Source organism: Petromyzon marinus, chromosome 20 (assembly GCF_048934315.1).
Source record: "Petromyzon marinus isolate PM22_M1 ecotype Great Lakes invasive population chromosome 20, UKy_Petmar_22M1.pri1.0, whole genome shotgun sequence".
In the NCBI taxonomy this organism is placed as follows: Eukaryota; Metazoa; Chordata; class Hyperoartia; order Petromyzontiformes; family Petromyzontidae; genus Petromyzon; species Petromyzon marinus.
Genome location: NC_133686.1, coordinates 7,821,912 through 7,838,629, shown reverse-complemented (window position 1 = coordinate 7,838,629; position 16,718 = coordinate 7,821,912). Strand labels below are relative to the sequence as shown.

The 16,718-nt window shown below is 47.0% G+C and overlaps 1 protein-coding gene across 4 annotated transcripts in view; it reads left to right on the top strand.

Annotated features, from left to right (window-relative positions):
• LOC116944140 (pleckstrin homology domain-containing family G member 4B-like) overlaps positions 1–16,048 on the top strand; it is a 164,948-nt gene extending 148,900 nt beyond the window's left edge. For 3 of the 4 annotated variants that reach the window (XM_076068280.1, XM_032957610.2, XM_032957607.2), the window contains exons 16-25: positions 1,791–2,043; positions 4,413–4,502; positions 5,137–5,466; positions 6,098–6,268; positions 7,509–7,686; positions 8,279–8,395; positions 9,401–9,745; positions 11,689–11,939; positions 12,342–12,393; positions 14,981–16,048. In XM_076068280.1, coding sequence (XP_075924395.1) covers positions 1,791–2,043; positions 4,413–4,502; positions 5,137–5,466; positions 6,098–6,268; positions 7,509–7,686; positions 8,279–8,395; positions 9,401–9,745; positions 11,689–11,939; positions 12,342–12,371 — 1,765 coding nt within the window. In that variant the 3' untranslated portion in view covers positions 12,372–12,393; positions 14,981–16,048. The remainder of the gene's footprint in view (positions 1–1,790; positions 2,044–4,412; positions 4,503–5,136; positions 5,467–6,097; positions 6,269–7,508; positions 7,687–8,278; positions 8,396–9,400; positions 9,746–11,688; positions 11,940–12,341; positions 12,394–14,980) is intronic. The other variant, XM_032957608.2, reaches the window with a different exon arrangement.
• The last annotated feature ends 670 nt before the right edge of the window (positions 16,049–16,718 follow it).

The window sequence follows — 16,718 nt, the reverse complement described above, 5'->3', positions numbered from 1 at the left end:
GAATTGAACTCGGCGTTTAAAATGTCACATGCACTAACAACGGCAGCCAGCTGGTTTTCAGGACAATATGCTAATTTTGAGAACACAATTTAATGTTTTTGCTGACAAAATTACCTTAGCTTAGTTCTACAATTAATTGTGCGCCATTAAACAATGGCAGAATTACACCTTCCTGTTTTAATTGGAGTCAATTTTGCCAGCACTGACAGTTGTGCGCATCATTTTAATTGAATTGTTGTTTGGAGTTACATTTCAATGGACTCGAACAGCCAGATGATAGCAGTCTATTAATAATTTTCATCAAGATTTATCCAAAGTAGTCCTGTGAGGTTGACCTTCAACAGCGTTTTTTTTTCACAAGAGCTCTTATTATATCACACATGGCAGTTATGGTTCATTTACCTAATTTGTAAAGTGGTCCCACGGGGATTTCTATTTACAGCAGCAGCAAATCTCACACCACGTAAACACAACATGCTCTACAGTTATATGGACCATACGTGGGGTTACATTGATAGCAGCAGGACTGCTCTTACATGCTTCCACGCATAAGCACCGCAGCATCACAATCGTACATCGACCAGCATGGTGAACAACCCTTACAACCAACACGGCGTGGGGAAGCCTTCATCCAGCAGTGATATGACAAAGGGGCTGTGAAATTACGATTGTAATAATACATTGCGTTCACATTACTTTTATTGTCTATTGAACAGCAATTCGTATTCACTTGACATATATCCATATGTCGTATTGACGCTCAAGCCAGACGTCAATACGCCACGGGCATTAATTGAAGGGTGCCAGAGGCTTAGATCCGTCCGACGATGAGAGTCGCGAGGAGCTGCGATGCACAGTCAAAACTTCTGGTCAGCGGCAGAGCATTCTGCACTTTGAAAGGGACTTGTGCTTCGCTGAGAAGGCAGATCTCTACGAGGGCGGCTTAGAAGAAATGTGATTATAGATCGGCGAGTTTGCGCGCCTGCGCGTTGAATCGTTAATGTGGCCCTGGCTGTGACCAATTATGGGATTTTTTTTGGGCTTATTGCCATGGTAAAGAAAAAACGAGGAGGCAAAAAAACGAGCCCCCTACGAACATGAGAATGGTGCCCCCTGGGGGGAGATTAGGCAGACCTTGCGCACACTTTTGGGGTTTAAACCTGGGTAGAATGAGATGCCATTGGCTACATAATCAGCGGCTGCTCAACATTTCGTGTGACCACTGATTTGGGGGCCTCCCGGCGATAACGTCGGAGGTGGAGGAGATGGCGGTCAATTACAGCATAACTTGCTGTGTTACAAAAAAATAAACCTCAAACGTTATGTCCCACAATAATGTTAACTGTTAAAACATTTATAAATGGACATCAAGAAATAATACATCAAAATCTGATTAATTTATTTGTAACTCTTACGTGCTTGCTAACCCACTAATGTCGATGACTCGAGCCATTCAGATCTCCACCATTGCCTGGATATTTCTACACCATTCCAACAAACAATATCAGCGGTCTTATTTTAACGAGGGCAAGCCGATGAGACTCGTCTCAGCGGAACATCATGAGCGTGCGACACACCAGCGCCACCTACGGCCGCACCTCCGCTTAGCACAGTTGGCCACGTACGGTGTGAGAAGAAGTTCAGCATGCGTACGCACAGGCACGTGACGATATCATCCGTGCGCGTGCGTCACACGGCAACGGCAGCATCGCGGGCCCCCCTGCTCGTGGCCGCGCGCGTGCGCGCGTGCGACACTGGCGGCCCATTCGTTCCTTCCTGGCGCGTGACAGCGGCAAGCTGGGCCACGTGGTGGCCGAGATGGTGTCGACGGAGCGCGAGTACGTGCGCTCGCTCGCCTACGTGGAGGAGAGCTACTTCCCCGAGCTGGAGCGGCCCGACACGCCGCAGGACCTCCGCGGCCAGCGCTCCGTCATCTTCGGCAACCTGGAGAAGCTGCACGACTTCCACGCACGCTACTTCCTGCACGAGCTCCAGCAGTGCTTCAGCCACCCGCTGCGAGTGAGCCACTGCTTCCTGCGCTACGTGAGTGCCGCACCCTCCCCGCACCCACTTCGTGGCCGCGGCGGGCGCGGGTTTTAATGGATTTAAGCGGTCGCGATTTATTGGGCCCGCTTCCCAAGCAGGGTTTTCCATTTGTTTTGAATGAGCGTGGGCTGGGGGGGGGGGGGTCGCGCACGTCCTGTTGTTTTTAGCCCCGGTGCGAGGGGCGGAAATTCCGCGTTCCTCTGCCGGCGGCGGCTACTTGCGTTGAAGTAAAATGCCGCGGCTCTGGCTGGTTCAGCCGAAGTTACATGAGCTTTTTTTTTTTAATCCCTTAAAAATAAGGAGACAAGTGTTGCTCCGGGTTTGTTGCACGCTATTTGTTGTTTCTCCCCCCCCTCCCTCTTCACAATCTACTTTGTATTCTGAGTTTTTGTAATCATAGCAAAAATGAGAGTACAATGTTATTGATGATTGTTTTTTTTTCACCCTTTTATCTGGCAACAAAACTGACACTTTTTTTTTACACGGAGTCATGTTTGCATTGACCACAATACCTGCAGTCGGAATGCAAACAAAAAAACATAACTCTGATGATGTATGCACTGTCCTTGAAATTGATTGGTGCACACCCGAGACAGCTTTCCTTAGAGCCTAGTCTCACATGGTGTTGGACCAGATGACGCCAAAAAAAGTGTCAGTTTGTTGCCAGATAAAAGGGTAAAAAAAAATTATAATATTTTGCTACTGGCAAAGGAGGTTCCAATGGAGTGAATTGTTATTGTTTATGATCCATTATAGACTCACTGCATCTCAGGAGTCATTCAGCAGGGTCCTGTATTGCGATGTTTGGTCAATTCCATTTTCAAGAACGTTTTGTATGTGTGAGGAAACTGGCGTGCATGCAGGAAAGCCACCGTTGTGATGGGGTTAGCCGACAATCACAGGTCCCCGCAGGCACGTGCATGAACCTACACATTCTGTACTGGCCATCTCACGGCCCAGCAAGTTTTGGGAGTTGCACGCAAGTTGGTGCAATCCGCTAGCTACCCTGAGAAGTCTTCTTTGGTTTTTTTTGGTAAAGTCACGTAGAATGAGAATAAAATAATAAATTAATAGAATAAAATAACACAATAAAATTCTCACGACGTTTTGGCCACAACACAAGTGGCCTTCGAAATTTACCCTGAGAAGTGTTGGAATATTGGCGTCTGCGTGCAAATGAACTGTTGTTGCAAAAAATAAAAATTAATTGTGTCAATCCGATGTTGGAGGGGTGAATAAATAAGGCCCATAAATCAAAAAAATCTAAGCTCTGCATGCAGACATTCCATTCTGTAACTCCTCACTATTATGTTGTGCTGGTGTTACGTATGAATAATCCCCATTGTGCGGTAATGCCGTAAATAAACACGCATTGTTTTTTTCATTGACTACAAAGGAAGTCACGAATGTGAGAACCAAAGCCACATTGCGGGTAGCTGCGCCCTTGAACGCAAACCACCCTCGTTCTTATTTCATAGGCCGCCCCATGCCAATTAATGTTTATTTAATAATACTGACATGAGAGGTACTCTCATATAACATGAGAGGAACTGTTCTTTCGTGCTGCACAACCACGTTCCAAGCACTGATGTATCATCTCTGTCCTTCTGTCGGTAACGGTGGGGCGCTGGGGGCGTGGCAGGGGAGTGCACGATAATTCCCGTAAAGATGAAGCAATCTGAATTAGATCGTAGTGCTGAGTTATTCATTCGGGACGGCCAAATTAATCAAAGGGGTTGCCCCAGAGTTAGCGATGAAAGCGCGCCTCACCTCCCCTCTTCATGACGCATGACGTCATCACGCACCTTCACATAGCCGGTGATGGTGGCTATGCACGTGGCTGGTAATCCAGCACTGTGGAGGCTTCGAGGGTTGGTGGATCGCACACAGATGTCGTTGAACTCCCTTGCCGGGGGCCCCGAGGAGCCATTCTCTGGCCTCGCCAGCAGAATGCAGGATTCATAATATCTGTCCATTCTGTACGGGTTTAGAGTATTGCCCCGTCACATGCTTAGGTTTTCTCCGGGTGCTCCGGTTTGCTGCCACATGTATTAAACGCGCACTAATTAATTGGCTGCAAACATTCTCATATATAGAGCACTGATCACTGCCTGGCAGCCTTCCAGCTTGTCTGTAGTTCCTGCTCGGCGATTTTGAGGCGCAATCTGCATCATCACTGCCGCGATATGAAACTAATCATCAGTTTTTCGTTTTTTTTTTTAGATCCACACCATATGACATCTTACGTGGACTGAAATGTTACGTGACTATCGGATGCGTTTTCTGCCTTGTTTTGGTGTAGATTCTCCATATAATTGTCCACCATTATATTCAATAATATGTCACCTATGCTTTTATTTATTCAGGAGAAGCAGTTTGAGATGTACGCCCTATACAGCAAGAACAAGCCACAGTCGGATACACTACTGGCCAGTCACGGCAACGCCTTCTTCAAGGTAAATTTCATTCATTCCTTTCTGCGCAAAAAAATACGACATTACCCTGGGCAGTGTTGATTTTCATCGGTGGTCTGGGATCAGTGATGGCTATTCCACACTTTCCTATGGCAGTGGCCAGATAATGAGCCAGCCACTAAGACAGCGGCTGAGTGGTTTCACCTGTGTTTAATTCCCGGCATGCAGCAAACATCAGTGGCGAGTGATGTCTGAATCGGTACTGTGCACACCCCTTCGACCCGCATGATGCAGCACGGCGAAATACGGCAAAAACAACCCCAGGATTGTGTACGGCTAAACAGAAAGACCTTTAAATCTTGACTTAAAGCTTTCGTGACTGCAGGAATTCATATTCTTTGGGTCTTTCGGTAAAGCCACGTAGGTAGAAATACAGAATTCATAAAAAAAATGAATAACGATATCACGACGTTTCGATCGCAACACAAGCAATCGTCATCAGGTGAAAACAATTTGCGGGAGAGCTGCCGAGGCAGGAAAGAAAGACCTTTCCCTTTGCTCACGAGCACCTTGCCGTTGGGGGTGGGAGCGGCAGTGGCGCAGCGGCCCCACGATCGTTCGTCACAACTTTTACCCCCCTCCTCCCCAACCCCCGCTCGCCAACGCCAAACGCAAGCGGAAGCAGCTGGAGATGGGAGACAAGATGGACCTGGCGTCGTACCTGCTGAAGCCCATCCAGCGCATGAGCAAGTACGCGCTGCTGCTGCGCGACCTCATCAAGGAGTGCAGCTCGCTGGCCGGCGTTCCGGCCGACGGGGGCGTCCTGCCGCGCGCCGCCTCGCCCGCGTCGCCGTCGCCGCCGCCGTCGCCGTTGCCCGGGGCCGCCGTCCCGGCCTATGCCATGGACCAGGAGCTCGCCGAGCTGAGGGCGGCGCTCGAGCTGGTCCGCTTCCAGCTGCGGCACGGCAATGACCTGCTCGCCATGGACGCCTTGCGCGACTGCGACGTGAGTGGGGCCGCCGGGCAGTTCGGTTTCCTCCCTCGGCTGCCCGCGGGGGGTTGCGTGGTTCGTTTTGCCGTCCTTCACCTCCGATTTGGCACGGTTTGGCTACGTATGGTGCGAAAGAAGTTCAACGGACAGATGAGTATGAATGGGTGATTTATCGGGAAACTAAATAAAAACGAGTTTGACAATAACACTGCCATGAGATAAATAAAAAAATTATATATATATTTGGTGATGTTTCAGGCAATGGTCCTTCTTCCGAGCACATAACTGGACGTGATAATATTTGAGGATGTTCGGTATTCCCTCCAAAGTGGTCCAGGAATCAATGCGCTATGAAGCGGCGCTGTGTTATTGGCGTGCTTCAATGATAATTTCCCCCCACCACCAACCGTTCAGTGGACTGACAGGATTCTGGATTTGTGATTCAATGTGACTAACACTTAACTTTTGCCCCATCTTTGCTCTCTCATTTGCGCCGTTTCTCATTCAGTCCATTTTGCTGATTCTGCACAGTTTGCGCAAGTTTCATAAAACAATACAAACGATCACGTGCGCGCTTTTGAGGCACGTATCGACGAATCGACGCGCCGGTTTGTGTGCTCTTGTGTGTGCGCCGCCGCTGACGCAGGTGAACCTGAAGGAGCAGGGCCAACTGATGCGTCAGGACTCGCTGGTGGTGCTGAGCGGCCGCCGGAGGTATCTGCGGCACGTCTTCCTCTTCCAGGAGATGGTGCTCTTCAGCAAGACGAAGCGCGTTGAGGGCGGCTATGACGTGTACGTCTACAAGAACTCCTACAAGGTGAGACGGTGCCCGTGGTGCAGCTGACAGCCGTGAGACTCGGCGAGGCTTTTCCGGGTGCATGGACGGCATTGCGGTGTTATTAGTCGTAGTAGCAGGTTTTAAACGTTCTTCTGGCTCTTCTGCAGTCCAAGGGCATGTCGTCTCAGGGGCAAATGCATAAACAGCAATCGCCCACTTGCTGATAACAATGCCTGTAAAATATACAAACTGTTAATTAATTCCAATAAAGCTATGGCCTAGCTGACCGTGGAGCCTGAATCGCTTGTCAGTCCCCACTTCCCAGAAGCCTTGGAGGTGACGGGGGAGGGGGTTAGAGGTCAGAGCGCTGAGCTGGAGCCACTGGGACCCTGGGTTAAATTCCAGGCTTCAGCTAACAGTCTGGCCACCAGTGACTGCACCATAATAATATTACATCAAACAAATTGAGAAGTTTTTCTCTGCGGCAAGGTATGTGGGAAAGTGAGCCCTCTAGTGTTTACGTGTGACCGGTCACAGGTGAGGGAGCACAGAAGCAATTGTGTGATATCTGCCGTCTTTGAGCTCTTCTCCAGCACACAAGGGGAGATTTACTACTCTGTCAGAATTCCACGTGGATTCTTCTTCTCGTGATATGATGGGCGATAGTTCAATTGACGTAAAAATTAGGTGAGAGGACAAGGTGGACAGACCTGCTCTGTACCAACATTTACACAAAAGATGATGATTAGGAGTCATTGAATTACATAGGGAACCATTAGAGAAGGCTCCAGCAATCCTGGATGGACCTGCATTGGGATGTTTGACCAGTTTCTCAGATCCTTCTTACGTTTTTCCTTGTGTGTGGTGGGCAACGCATGTTGAGGGGATAGCACTTAATAAATCCGTAACATATGTGTGTTTAACATTGCCTTCAATGAAAATATATAAAAGGTGACGTTTAGGGTAATGGCCTTCCTTCATCGCACATGGGACGGCCACAGAGTTGACGAATGTGTTGAGGTTTTCGTCACGTGTTTCTTGTGCATCACTGCCAATGCAGTATCTCTAAATAATTTGCAGATAGATTAAAAAAATCTCCTTGCTGTACTGCCCTCTGCTGGATTTACTGATCAACGCATCCGATCTTAGTTCTACAGCATTGCAACCCAGTATTCATGACAGCTCATGGAACAGCAAGGCTAATAACTTCCTTTTGCACGCCTGCTACGCGCCCACACGCTGACGGATGTTGTGAAGCTGATGCAACGTCGTTGTGTAGACTGCGGACATCGGCATGACGGAAAATGTGGGAGACAGCGGCCTGCGATTCGAGATCTGGTTCCGGAGGAGGAAGTCCAACGAGACGTTCATCCTGCAGGCTCCGTCTTCCGAGGTCAAGCAGGCCTGGACGGAGGACATCTCTAAAATCCTCTGGCAGCAAGCTCTCCGCAACAGACGTGAGGCCCAAACGACGCTGTGCCTGCGTTTCTTATTTTATTTATTCGTTATCGTCATCTTCTTCATCAGCCAATGTTTGTTAAGCCTCCGCAGAGGCTTAATTACCTCGATATCCACATATGTAACGTTGCTAATTTCACCTTGCCACGTATGTATGCATGTGGAACTTCTTTTGCACCGTACGTAGCCAACCGTGCTAATCGGAGGTGCGTGGGAAGGACAGCAAACTAAACACAAAAAGCAGTTCCAAAGAAATTAGTTTTCAATCTAGATTTCAAAGTGCATAGCTCCAGTGGCTTAACCATCTTTCTCTGCCCTGTTATGCCACATTCTATCTCACTCCTGCAAATTAGCCGATCTCACCGCTCCGTCTCTCCGTTGGTTATTCTCTCGGGCGTGTTCTCTCCTTCGCCTGCCGGCCGAATCCATCGGCCTTCATCTCTTCTCGTGACGCGTCCTGCCTAAGCCCACTTACTCTTCTTTGCGATTCGATGCGACAAATTATTTGCACTTGTTTTTCCTGATCCACGTGCTTCTTTTTCATTCTCCAGTACATTCACATAAAAACTGTGATGGTGTGCACAACGGCAGATATACGGATGCAAGAGTTGGTGTCCATGGGGATTGGGAACAAGCCCTTCCTCGACATTAAACCCAGCGATGCAGCCATCAATGACCGTGCCATAGACTACATCATGAAGGATAGAGGTAAGGTGCTGAAATATAACCTCAAAACACATTACCTGTGTGCATATGCACTCATGCATGCGTGTGTGCGTGCGTTTGTGTGCGTGTGTGTGGGGCAGTGGCACAATCGTGTAGGAGCAGTTGTGTAGCGGTTGGCAAACTGCATGACGAACCCGGTGACCTGAGTTCGATTGACGGTCACGGCCAACACCAGTGACGATTATCTGAACCGGTCCTGGGCCTTCGCTAGGTCGACTCAGCCTCAAATGAGTACCTTTAATCACATCCACTAAGGAGACAAAGGCGGCCGGACATGGTACCTGCCACCAACCCCCTCGTGTGCCGTGCTGACCTTCATAGGTGCTTGCTAACAACACTTGCATCAATAGCCATATATTTTTTTTTTTTATTTATTTTTTCTACCTACGTGACTTTACCGAAAGAACCCAAGAGTATAAATAGCCTGTTAAGGCTACACAGGGGATCTCTGTATACCTGAGCGTGTGCATGTATGTGGTTGTGTCTGTGTGTATACCTGTTTGTATTGTGAAATTCCTTGCAAATAATACATTGTTCTGGCTATAAAACAGAAATCTTCCTTGGATTACATTTTTCAGCTTACAAGGGGCTGTTTGTTACGTATAACGATGGTAACGTATTCTTAGTTTTTTCGGTAAAGTCACGTTGAAGGGAAACAACTAAATATTTTGTTGTTTCCCTTCAACGTGACTTTACCGAAAAAACTAAGACTATGAATTACTGCAGTCACGAAAGCTTTAAATCAAAATTTGATGGTAACGTAGTTTTAGCCTCCGCATCTACACCACTGCTGTCGCAGTTTCTGACATTGCGTTCCTTCCTTGAAACCATACAATTCCCTCCTGGCCTAGTCAACAGCGTGAATACCTATTTACAAGTCATAAGCACCGTCACACGTTTCTGGATTATTATTTTACATATATATAAAATTACAACCAAAAATCTCTGCGGATTTCCCCCCGCCCCGCCCCGCCCCGCCCCGCGCAGGCGCGGCTAGGACACGCGCGTCCATTGCCGTGTCGTCCTTCGACCACTCGCAGCCGTTCAAGCGGCCGCACTCCACCATCTCCAGCAGCAGCAGCTCGTCGTCGTCGGGCCGCAGCCAATCGTCGTCCTCGCTGCTGGGGCCCCTCAACCTGCACGTGTGCGGCGCCGCCGGCGCCATCCCCTTCTCGCCGCGCGGCACGGGGGGGGGATCGGCTGCCGGAGGGGCGGCTGCGGCTGCGGCTGCGGCTGCGGCGGCGGCGGCGGCGGGGCGGCCGCACGACGTCGGTGGCCGCATCGAGGAGCTCGACGAGCTGGAGTACGAGAGCGGCAGTCAGCCATCGATGAGTGCGTTGCGATTTTCCCCGTTCCGCGCCGGTCTCGGCGGTTTCGCGACCGACGCCTTGGCGCTGTGTAAACGTTTGTGGGTGAATCCGGCACCCAGAGCAACAACTCGCGGTGGCTGCGTGCCCCCTGCTCTGCACACGTTGGGAGATTCCTAAATGTTTACATTGTTATTCTTAGCTCTTTCGGTAAAGTCACGTTGAAGGGAAACAATAAAATAATAAAATATATTATTGGCAGATCATTGTTATAATTCAGTAGGCTCACATGACATTGACTTTTCCAAGACAGAGGTTCTTTGTAAGCCATCTGGCTACCATGAGAGATTCGTTCATGAGGCTATCCACATATACAAGCACAGAGACAATTTCAACCGAGAAGATGGATTCTGGCTTAGCAATCATTGGAAAGATTTGATTAACCATTTCAGGTCTTAATTGATTGTTCACGCTTACAGTTGCTTTCAGACAGCATACATTAATTTTTCGTCTCCCCCCTCCTCTTTTCAGAACATAGATGGACTAGTCCTTCTAAATAAACTGCCAAATCGCTGCGCGTGGCGCTGACGTTTTTTTATAAATAAATACACCGTTTAAAAATAAATAAATTAATTCAAACCGACACACCTGATGACGGCCGTTTGTGTTATGGTCGAAACGTCGTGAGAATTTTTAGTGTTTTATATATATTTTATTATTGTATTGTTTCCCTTCAACGTGACTTTACCAAAAGAGCTAAGAATATGAATTACTGCAGTTCCGAAAGCTTTAAATCAAAAGTTTACATTGTTGTCATGACCTTCAATTTATGAGCGTGTTGAAATTCCTTTAAGCCTGTGCGTATAGAATTGCCGACCGCGAAAGTGTTTTCTGATTAAGTTTTGTAATCAATTATTTTAAAACCGGAGAAAACAAGTCTCTTGCAAACAGTAATGTGTACATAATCAATTAGGTTTGTACCAGACTTCATGCACATTGTAACTACTGCTGTTCATTCCCATTACCCAAACGTGAATTTTTTAGATTGTTTACTCTTCATTAAACAAAAGAAAGATCTTAGTGGCCACGATGAGCTGACAGAGAATCATTCTTGGAGTTTCTAAACCGGAGTTTAAAAAATGGCTGGAAGTGTAAACAAATTTAGGGGACAAAGTTAAGGAAAGAAGAGCCACAGTCGTTTGGGTTCGTTTACTGGAGTGAACTGGGTTAGTGTGCGTGTGCTATGCCCTGCACATACGTCGATGGAAACGAGCAAAAGACCGAGAGACAGATGGAGAGCGATAGTGTATGTATCTAAGGGGTCTAGAAGAACAGCGAGTGAGATTTAAGGAAACAGTGATATTGGCCAGGAAAAGGCACACATGGGTGAAATACATTCGTCCCCGTCGTTGTTGCCGAGCTGAAGGAATGCACGTTTGACGCTTTGCTAAACGTGGGCCACCTTTCCCTCTCAAAGGAGCTCCCGCTAGTGCGGGCCCTTGCCCTGAGCAGTGGAGCAAGCAAGCAATTGCAGGGCTGCGCTGTAATAGAGCGATGAAATCGGACACCCGACGAAATCGCCGATCAGAGATTTGCCGAAATGTGGAAGAAAGTGGGCATGGTGTTGGCCGAAGGGGCATTGTCTTTGCCCATATATGGTCATTGTGGATCGTGAATTGACGTTTAATAGTATCGATTTAGCTCAGTCGATCCGGCGGCCTTCATTGGCAGTTGATTCATTGGCAATGGATTCATTGGCAAGCAATACTTGAATCGAGTGGTCGTGTGATACACCCCCTGCATTCGATCGGCTAATATCAGCAAAGTCGGTTATTCCGTTGAGAGTGCTTTCATTGAACCACGGGGCCTTTCTACGTCATTTTGTTTGACCTCTACCCGCTCTTGGCTGCAGCGTGCTGTGTGAGTAACGCGCGGTGTGCGCGGTGTGCGCGCTGCGTGCGTCCGCAGCAACGGAGAGCTCCGAGTCGTCGCAGTGCACCTCGCGGGAGAGCGGCTGCGACTACGGCTCGCCCGACGCTGCCCCCGTCCCCGCGGAGCGGCCGCCCCCAGGGACGCGCCTCTCCCCCTCGCCGTCCGCCTCGCCGTCGTCCGTCCCGTCCGCGGCGTCGTCCGTCTGCTCGTCGACGTCCCGCACCTCGGACGTGTCGCTGCTGGGTCCCTCGGACGCGTCGCCAGATGGCGCGTTCGCGGTCGCACCGGTACGTGCGGTGGGCTCTACCGCTGGGGGGGGGGGGCAGGGGGAGGCGGTGGGGGGGGGGGGGAGTCGAGGGAGGGAATAAACACGTTGCCGTACGCGGGAATTACCGCCGTGACGAACGTGTCGCGCGTGTTGAACAGAATGGATGGTGACAGCGCAGTTGTATCCCTGTGATGTACGCATTAATTCAGTAATGAATCAACACGCCCGCTTGCTGATCGGCTAAATATTCACTGAGTTGCGTACTTTATCGTCTGTGATCACAGCACGACGGCATCCTTGACGCCTGAATGCGTACGCAGTTTTTAACGTGATATTCTGGTTGCGGGAATTGGTTATAATGTGATGTTCTCATAAACATAGATTAGCACATTATTTTTAAATGATCCCATTTCCTTCTCAGAAAAATCGGATGACCTCTACGTTGGTCTGAAAGTCGCAGCAGACGGCATAAAGTAAGCTCAAGCAAACTCGAAGCTAATTTAGAGCTCTATTGAACAAGTTGGTTAAGCCATTCATCAGAGGCTGAAAATATGTTGGCACTGTCATCGTTAACCACCACTGACTTAGCAGCGAAAGCACGTGTAATAAGTTGTTGTTTCGGGGCAATGGTTCTAGCTTCAGAGATTAGTAAACAAAAAGAGATTAAGGTGCAGCACTGCAATTGCTTGCCCATGCCACTGCTGGCAGGAGGGGCTCCACTAGAGGGCGCTACTATCGTGGAATATCGTCTCTATTTTTATAGAGTCCAGGGGTCGGCAAACCTGCGGCTCCCGAGCCCCGTGCAGCTATTCAAGGGCTGCTTCGTGACGTTGCTCACGTTGCCTTGCGGCTCTTGAAATATCCAGGTGTTTTTTTCTCACCTGGATAATGCCGACTCCTGTTCCAGATGAGGGCCAGTTGTCGATAGCCACGAGAGGGCCTTGATGCATGTTCACTTCATTAAAATGTGTGATTTATAAAGAAGTGCCAGTACATATTCTTAGTTATTTCGGTAAAGTCACATTGAAGGGAAACAACAAAATAATAAAATATATATAAAACAATAAAAAAATTCTCACGACGTTTCGACCATAACTCAAACGGTCGTCTTCACCTGAAGACCTTCACCTGAAGACGACCGTCTTCACCTGAAGACGACCGTTTGTGTTATGGTCGAAACGTGGTGAGAATTTTGACGCCTGAATGTGTACCGTTTGTGTTAAGGTCGAAACGTCGTGAGAATTTTTTTATTGTTTTATATATATTTTATTATTTTGTTGTTTCCCTTCAACGTGACTTTACCGAAAGAACTAAGAATATGAATTGCTGCAGTCACGAAAGCTTTAAATCAAAAGTGCCAGTACAGTTTGAATCCTCCCATTGTTTATGATTATTTATTGAGAACCGTATCGTGTTCACGTGCATTGCGGCACTTGAAATATTGAGTTTTTTTTTTATACCGAATTCGGAAAAAAAGGCTCTTATAATTTTGGTTTCCTACCCCTCGTAAGACTATATGACAGTCGATAGACAGTATTGTATATAGACTATAATATAGTCAATATAGACTACAATATAGTCTATATTGTGGTATATGTATTATTATAAGGAAGTGTTTCTTAAAGATGACAATGGTAACTTATTTTCAGCCTGTGCTTTTACATCACTGCTGTCGCAGTTCCTCTGGTTTTATTCCATTCTTTATATCATGCGATGCACCAAATCAGCCTGTGGTTTTAATCGGTGCTATCGCCTACGGGAGGTCAGTATTCATGAGGCTACTTGCGTTGTAGATATTTCTCAAGGAACGTTGGCACAACCAGAATCGGCAACAATGGATAACTTAGCACTCATGAATTGATGTCGTTAGGTCAAGTAATGTCGTTAAGAATCCTCCACCACCCGATACAGCCAAACAAACCAAATTCTCACTTCTCTCACTGCAAAATTTGGTGGTGAGAATTGTCTTTAAACTTACTGGTGAGCTGGAACAATCACCATTGGTGCGCTAAACGCTTGTATACGTGATCATTTAAGTTGCATGGTTATCAGGTGGTGGAGGGTCTTAATGGCACAACATTGGTCAGATCATTGAGGCCCTCAACCAAAAACCATGAGTGACTAATAATGTAGTTTTCATTGTCTCCATAGCTTTGACAAATAATTTGGTGACTTTGCCAATCCTGCTTTGAATAAACACACGTACGCAAAAGCCCTTATATACAGTATTCAGTGTAGACCTTCATTTCACTGTTAAGCCTGTAATCATAATGTGCCAACGCTTCCTTCTGAAATGTTCTGCTCTCTTTCTATGGTGGTTGTGGGGTTTTCCATCATTCTGCTTTGCTAACCATTGAGTGCTTCCCATCCAGTCTTCTCATCTATGGAGAGATTTCCAATGGTGTCGCACACATGCAATTCATCAACAGGTCTTTCCACTGAAGATCGTGGGTTGGGGGTGACATTGTAAAGCCTACCTTATGGGCCTGTTCATGATGTAAAAGTTTGGTGGCCGTGCCTCTTAGACCAGCGTTCTGCGCTGGCTCTTCTGAGATCACCTGCCTGTTATAAAACCGGGGTCTTGAGTGTAGCAAGTTGATGTTCTCAGCCTGGTCACCAATGAGTGCACAAATAAAGCCGTCGTTTTAAAACTGGTTTTGCACTTAATTTGGATACATTTCGAGCTTTGACAAAGAATATATATTGGTTTGACTCATGCGACAAAAAAAATAAAATCAATAAATAATCACATCTGGTGGGGGGGGGGTCAGCACACCTCCACAATAGTCTGCATGATATAAGCTTGGAATCACTTTCAGTACTGTGGGAGATGTTTTTTTTTAAAAATTTGCACACTGCAATGACCATGAGGAATGCCTGTACAATTGCCAACACACAACACTGTGCTCACCTTTCCACGACTATGGTTGTGGAATGATTACTTTAAAGAAACAACAAAAAACACATTTTTTCCCCATAAACCGTGTTCCTCTTTTTTGTTTCGTTACAACGTGCGTTATTGGGGTGCTTTAAATGAATCATCGTGTCTCGTGTGTACAGGTCTCGGAAGGACACTAGAGGGTGGCATTACGCTGGAAGTCGACAGCCAGACCGAGACGCCGTCACCCCCTGCCACCCCCTGTCTCCGTGCGGACAGAGGCCCGCGCGGACTCACGGATTCTCTCCTTCGCCGTGCTCGCCAAGGAGGGAACGAGCCCTCGCTTCTCGCGGTTCTCACAAAGAGCACCGTCTGTCAAAACTAGAAAAATATATATTCCAATCAACGAGTACGCTTTGTAATTTGCAAACGTGAACACAATTAGCGGTGTGTCATGCAAATAACTTGAGCTGCATTTCCCCCCCCCCCCATCCCACCACCCCTTCCAAAATCATTTCAGCAGACGTTATGCTGAGTACAGCAGCAGTGTTTGTAAACTAAAGTACTCCACCTTTTTGCACAAGAGTCCGAGTTAATTGGACCCAGTGTTTGCCTCACAGCCAGAAGGTTTTGCGAGTTCTGAATCCTGTTGTGTCCGTTGCCTTTGCCGTGGCTCGACTTTGTCAGAGGCAGCTGCTGCGGTATCAAAACGACGTGCACATGGCCTGCCTTGGTGACGATGTCGCTTACTCGCGCGTTGCGGATAATGCGTCCGAACAAGATATTTTGAGACTTGGGGGAAACTAAAAAAAGTGCTTTGCCCCCCCCCCCCACATCAACTGGTAATTCTTACATTTTGTAAACTCGCTTGCGATGTTAATTATACGTTGTTTGATTAACTTTTGCCGAATAAAACAAACTATATATGCTATTAACATGTCATCATCGCCTTTGACTGTTTGGGTTAAACAGGTGGGCGGGTTATTTTTGTACGCATTGCAAAAGAAATGTAATGGCATAATGCGACGCGCCAATATTTTATATCAGCCCATCATAATTTACATCTGTGCGCTTGTGTGATACTGTTAAAATGTACCGTTTTACATTTGTTGTGTATTTTTTGTAAAGTTTTGAAGCTTGTTTTGTAGTTTATTGTAGTTTACTACTTGTTTTTAAAAAAAATGTACAGTCTTTTTTTTGCATAACCACAATAAAAACACTCGGCCTTTTTAGAAGGCATTAAATAATAACATGTCTTGAGTTTATGTTTTGTTTATCTAACAATTATAAAGTTCCCTTTATGTACAGTGAGGGAAAAAAAGTAGTTGTCCCCCTACTGATTTTGTACGTTTGCCCACTGACAAAGAAATTATCAGTCTATAATTTTAATGGTAGGTTTATTTGAACAGTGAGAGACAGAATAGCAACAACAAAAATCCAGAAAAACGCATGTCAAAAATGTTATAAATTGATTTGCATTTTAATGAGGGAATTAAGTATTTGACCCCCTCTCAATCAGATTTCTGGCTCCTAGGTGTCTTTCATGCAGATAACGAGCTGAGATTAGGAGCACACTCTTATTGGGAGTGCTCCTAATTTCAGCTTGTTACCTGTATAAAAGACACCTGTCCGCAGAAGCAATCAATCAGATTCCAAACTCTCCACCATGGCTAAGACCTAAGAGCTCTCCAAGGATGTCAGGGACAGGATTGTAGACCTACACAGGGCTGGAATGGGCTACAAGACCATTGCCAAGCAGCTTGGTGAGAAGGTGACAACAGTTGGTGCGATTATTCGCAAATGGACGAAAAACAAAAGAACTGTGAATCTCATATTCTTAGCTCTTTCGGTAAAGTCACGTTGAAGGGAAACAATCAAATATATATAACAATAAAAATTCTCACGACGTTTCGACCATAA